Source organism: Gadus macrocephalus, chromosome 19 (genome assembly GCF_031168955.1).
Source record: "Gadus macrocephalus chromosome 19, ASM3116895v1".
NCBI lineage: Eukaryota > Metazoa > Chordata > Actinopteri > Gadiformes > Gadidae > Gadus > Gadus macrocephalus.
The window spans coordinates 2,556,875-2,560,040 of record NC_082400.1 but is presented as its reverse complement, the minus strand read 5'-3'; the positions used below and the strand labels follow the sequence as shown (position 1 = coordinate 2,560,040).

General features: G+C 42.1%; 1 protein-coding gene across 7 annotated transcripts; it reads right to left on the bottom strand.

Moving 5' to 3' along the window:
* Nucleotides 1–216: 216 nt before the first annotated feature.
* Nucleotides 217–3,133, bottom strand: LOC132447776 (uncharacterized). Of its 7 annotated transcripts, none has more exons than XM_060038730.1 (7): nucleotides 2,913–3,133; nucleotides 2,463–2,543; nucleotides 1,557–1,671; nucleotides 1,309–1,421; nucleotides 1,094–1,193; nucleotides 871–989; nucleotides 217–796 (listed from the first exon to the last, which is right to left on the bottom strand). In XM_060038730.1, the coding sequence occupies exons 1-7, from the start codon at nucleotides 2,944–2,946 to the stop codon at nucleotides 678–680; spliced, it is 681 nt and encodes a 226-aa protein (XP_059894713.1). In that variant the 5' UTR covers nucleotides 2,947–3,133; the 3' UTR covers nucleotides 217–677. The 7 variants fall into 7 exon arrangements, 6 of the variants coding, with proteins under 6 accessions (XP_059894713.1, XP_059894714.1, XP_059894715.1 ...); XM_060038731.1 differs by lacking the exon at nucleotides 2,463–2,543 and adding an exon at nucleotides 2,074–2,198; XM_060038732.1 differs by lacking the exon at nucleotides 2,913–3,133 and adding an exon at nucleotides 2,074–2,198 and having other exon boundaries at nucleotides 2,463–2,844.
* Nucleotides 3,134–3,166: the final 33 nt, after the last annotated feature.

Genomic DNA, 3,166 nt, shown 5'->3' with positions numbered 1-3,166 from the left:
GCACTTTCAAAGACCTGTCTGTGGCCTACTCTTGATCTTTAATGTTTCTGAAAATGTCAGAATCCATGTGTAGAGAATCATTAAATGATTGAAAATAGAAATATCTACAATGCATGCCTCTAATGCACTTGTATGCATGAACACAAGTCAAGGAGCGCAAACAGAGGGTGTAGGAAAAAGGGACATTAGAGTAATAGTAAATACATATTCATACAATTTAAGTTGTAAGTCATTTGCGTGTAACACATTTAATTAATTATAGTAAGTCAGACAGGAGCAAATGTGATGTTGCATGCCTGTAGCATTCCATCAAAACACATTGTATTGATTAAATTGCTTTTTCTGGCAACATTTTGGTGAAATAATGAGAAAAAAAAAGTTTCAACTTGCATTGAGTCATGTGAAATTGCACAATTCCAGCTTACACCTCGAAGGTGAACAAATGTCCTATTTCTAAAAGGGGTTTGTCAGTCTAGCATACAGGGTGTATCCTCCAAGTGTTTAAGAGTCCCAGATCCCTGTGGATCCTAATCATCTCATCCATACAATTTAAACGTATTTTGGTTGGAAACACATGATCTGCAGCCATGGTGGTCCACCCTTTACCGTTCTCTTGCTCCCAGCATCTCTTAAGATCCTCTTCTGTTTGAAGAACATGCACAATCATGATGCCTTTTTTAAGCAGAGGACTTGAAATTCTCCAGTGCTGCCTGTGCTTTCCGAACCGCCCCTTCCAGCGCTTTGTTATCTCTCAGTAGCTGTGGGAGGGTGGAGGGGTCCATCTCCAGCAGCATACCTACAAAGGGATTGGACCTTTGAGATGGGATGTCAATTCACTGTAATCACATTGCCATTGTTGTTATAACAAACCTGTGATGTCAGTAGCATGGACTGGATCCAGCCTCTCCACCAGCAAGAACAGATTCTCTCCTAGTCTATCCATGTCTTCCATGAGCGATGGGTCACTCATACAGGTCTCCAACTCCTGCCTGGGGGGGGGGGGGGGGGGGAGACGGACTCATGCTTCAGTCGTCATTTGTGAACACAGTAACACTAGTAGAGCTATAACTGTAACAATAGCATGATAACATACTCGTTAAGTGTCTTCAGGGAGAGGTTCACCTGCTCTTGTAACAGTGTAGGCTCTGAGAACAGTTTTAAAACGGTTTCTTTGTGCTGCTCGAGAAGCATACCTGTTTAAGATCAGAAGTAAGGCGTTGAGTAAAACCGTGCCAGTCATCATAAGAATCAGAGTTATAAACAGTTTGCTTTGATTCAATCATAAAGACGCATGGGAGATGTGCTCACCGGTTATTTTATGGGAGTGCCCAGTGTTGTAGGTGTCCACAAGCTCAAACAGTTGATCTCCAAGGGAGTCTGAAGACCCAGAAACATTCTCTTCATCATTGTAAGGCCTTTTACTGCAAAATAAATCCATCCCTCACATTCAACAAGTTGGATACTTATTCACATTTGTTAATGATTCTGTACACAACATGTTGCAAACCGCCATACCCAAGAAATCTTCATATACTATCAATATTAAGTATAGCTACCTCGGCACCAGCTGTTTGTCCAAGGCGCTGAGGGCTTTCTCTAAGGCTCCCGCCAGGAGGGCCTCGTCCTCCAACATCTGGCTCAGAGCCGGCCCGGGAAGCTCCAACAACATGCCTTCAACACACACGACAACATGCCTTAAAAACACAAGACAACATGCCTTCAACACACAAGACAACATAACTTAAACACACAAGACAACAATGCTTCAACACACAAGACAACATGCATTCAAGACACAAGACAACATGCCTTAAACACACAAGACAACATGCCTTAAACACACAAGACAACATGCCTTCAACACACAATACAACATGCCTTGAATAAATACACAAGACATGTAGTCACTTTCCTTTATCCATGTCTTCGACTAGAAGCCACGTTTTAAATGTTTATGTTAATGTTTGAATGTTAATAGCATGATTGTTACATGGTTTACAACTCTACCTATACAAACAAAACATAAAACAAAATATAAACTCACTTTGAACAGAGCTTAACAAACAAACTCACCTGTGAGTTTCCCAGCGATTTCTGCATGTTTGGGATAGATCAAACTATACAACTGTTCACCAAGTGCCTCCAGGGCTCCCTCACCTTCCATGTCTGACAGTCCACATGGATCCGTCACTACAGAGCTGGTACATACCAGAGCACCAGGGGTTTGTATGGGGTTGTGTGTTGTGTGTTTTGTTGTTTTAGTCCACACTCCGCCATTTCCATTCAATTCAGGGGAGTTGTATGTCAAACCCTAAATAAACGTATATATACAACGTATTCTTGGCTTAGTCCTTGCATGATAATGACTGTGGTAGTTTCAAACACAACAATTACCACCTAATGACAACTAATCTCACGATGAATGACTAAACAGTGACTAAAAAAGCAACAGCAGCAACTACCGTCAACACACCATCCGCTCCGGTGCTTCCGACGTGGTTTCCGACATGGAGGCGGGCCTTGCGATGTGACGTCACGACGTACTGTGTGTGGTTCTGGAAGTAAAAAAGTTCGATTCATTTTCTCCATAGAGGTTTTGATTAAAAGCCATAATGTCGTAACCATCCAAAGTATACTTATCACGTGCCAATATATTGTGAAACGATGGTATATGCTCCTGCAGAAGCCACAAGTTAAAGACGTAAAAATCGAGGTTTGAGAAAAACACGTTTTATTCGCGATGACTATGAAACCACTACACTACCCATAATCCTAAAGTGTAACACAACGTCTTTGATTGGCGGAGCTCGATGTTACCAGGAAAAACGAGCAACGCAGTGACTGCAGTCAGGAACGAAGGAACGTACCATGTCGAGGACAACGCTACAAAATATATGAAACACTATACATACCATGCGAGTTGTCTGGTCCCACTCCAACCATCATTGCTACCGTCTACCGCCCCCCGAAACCGAATAGTGAATTTTTAAATGACTTTGCTGCCTTTCTCACCTATTTACCCTCTCTCTCACCAAGCATAATTCTACTGGGTGATTTTAACACTCACATGGACAATATCAATCTGCCGCTCACCAAAGACTTTACTTCCTGTTTAGAGTGTTGGATGTCAACAACATACCACTTTCCCCACACACTCCAAAGGACA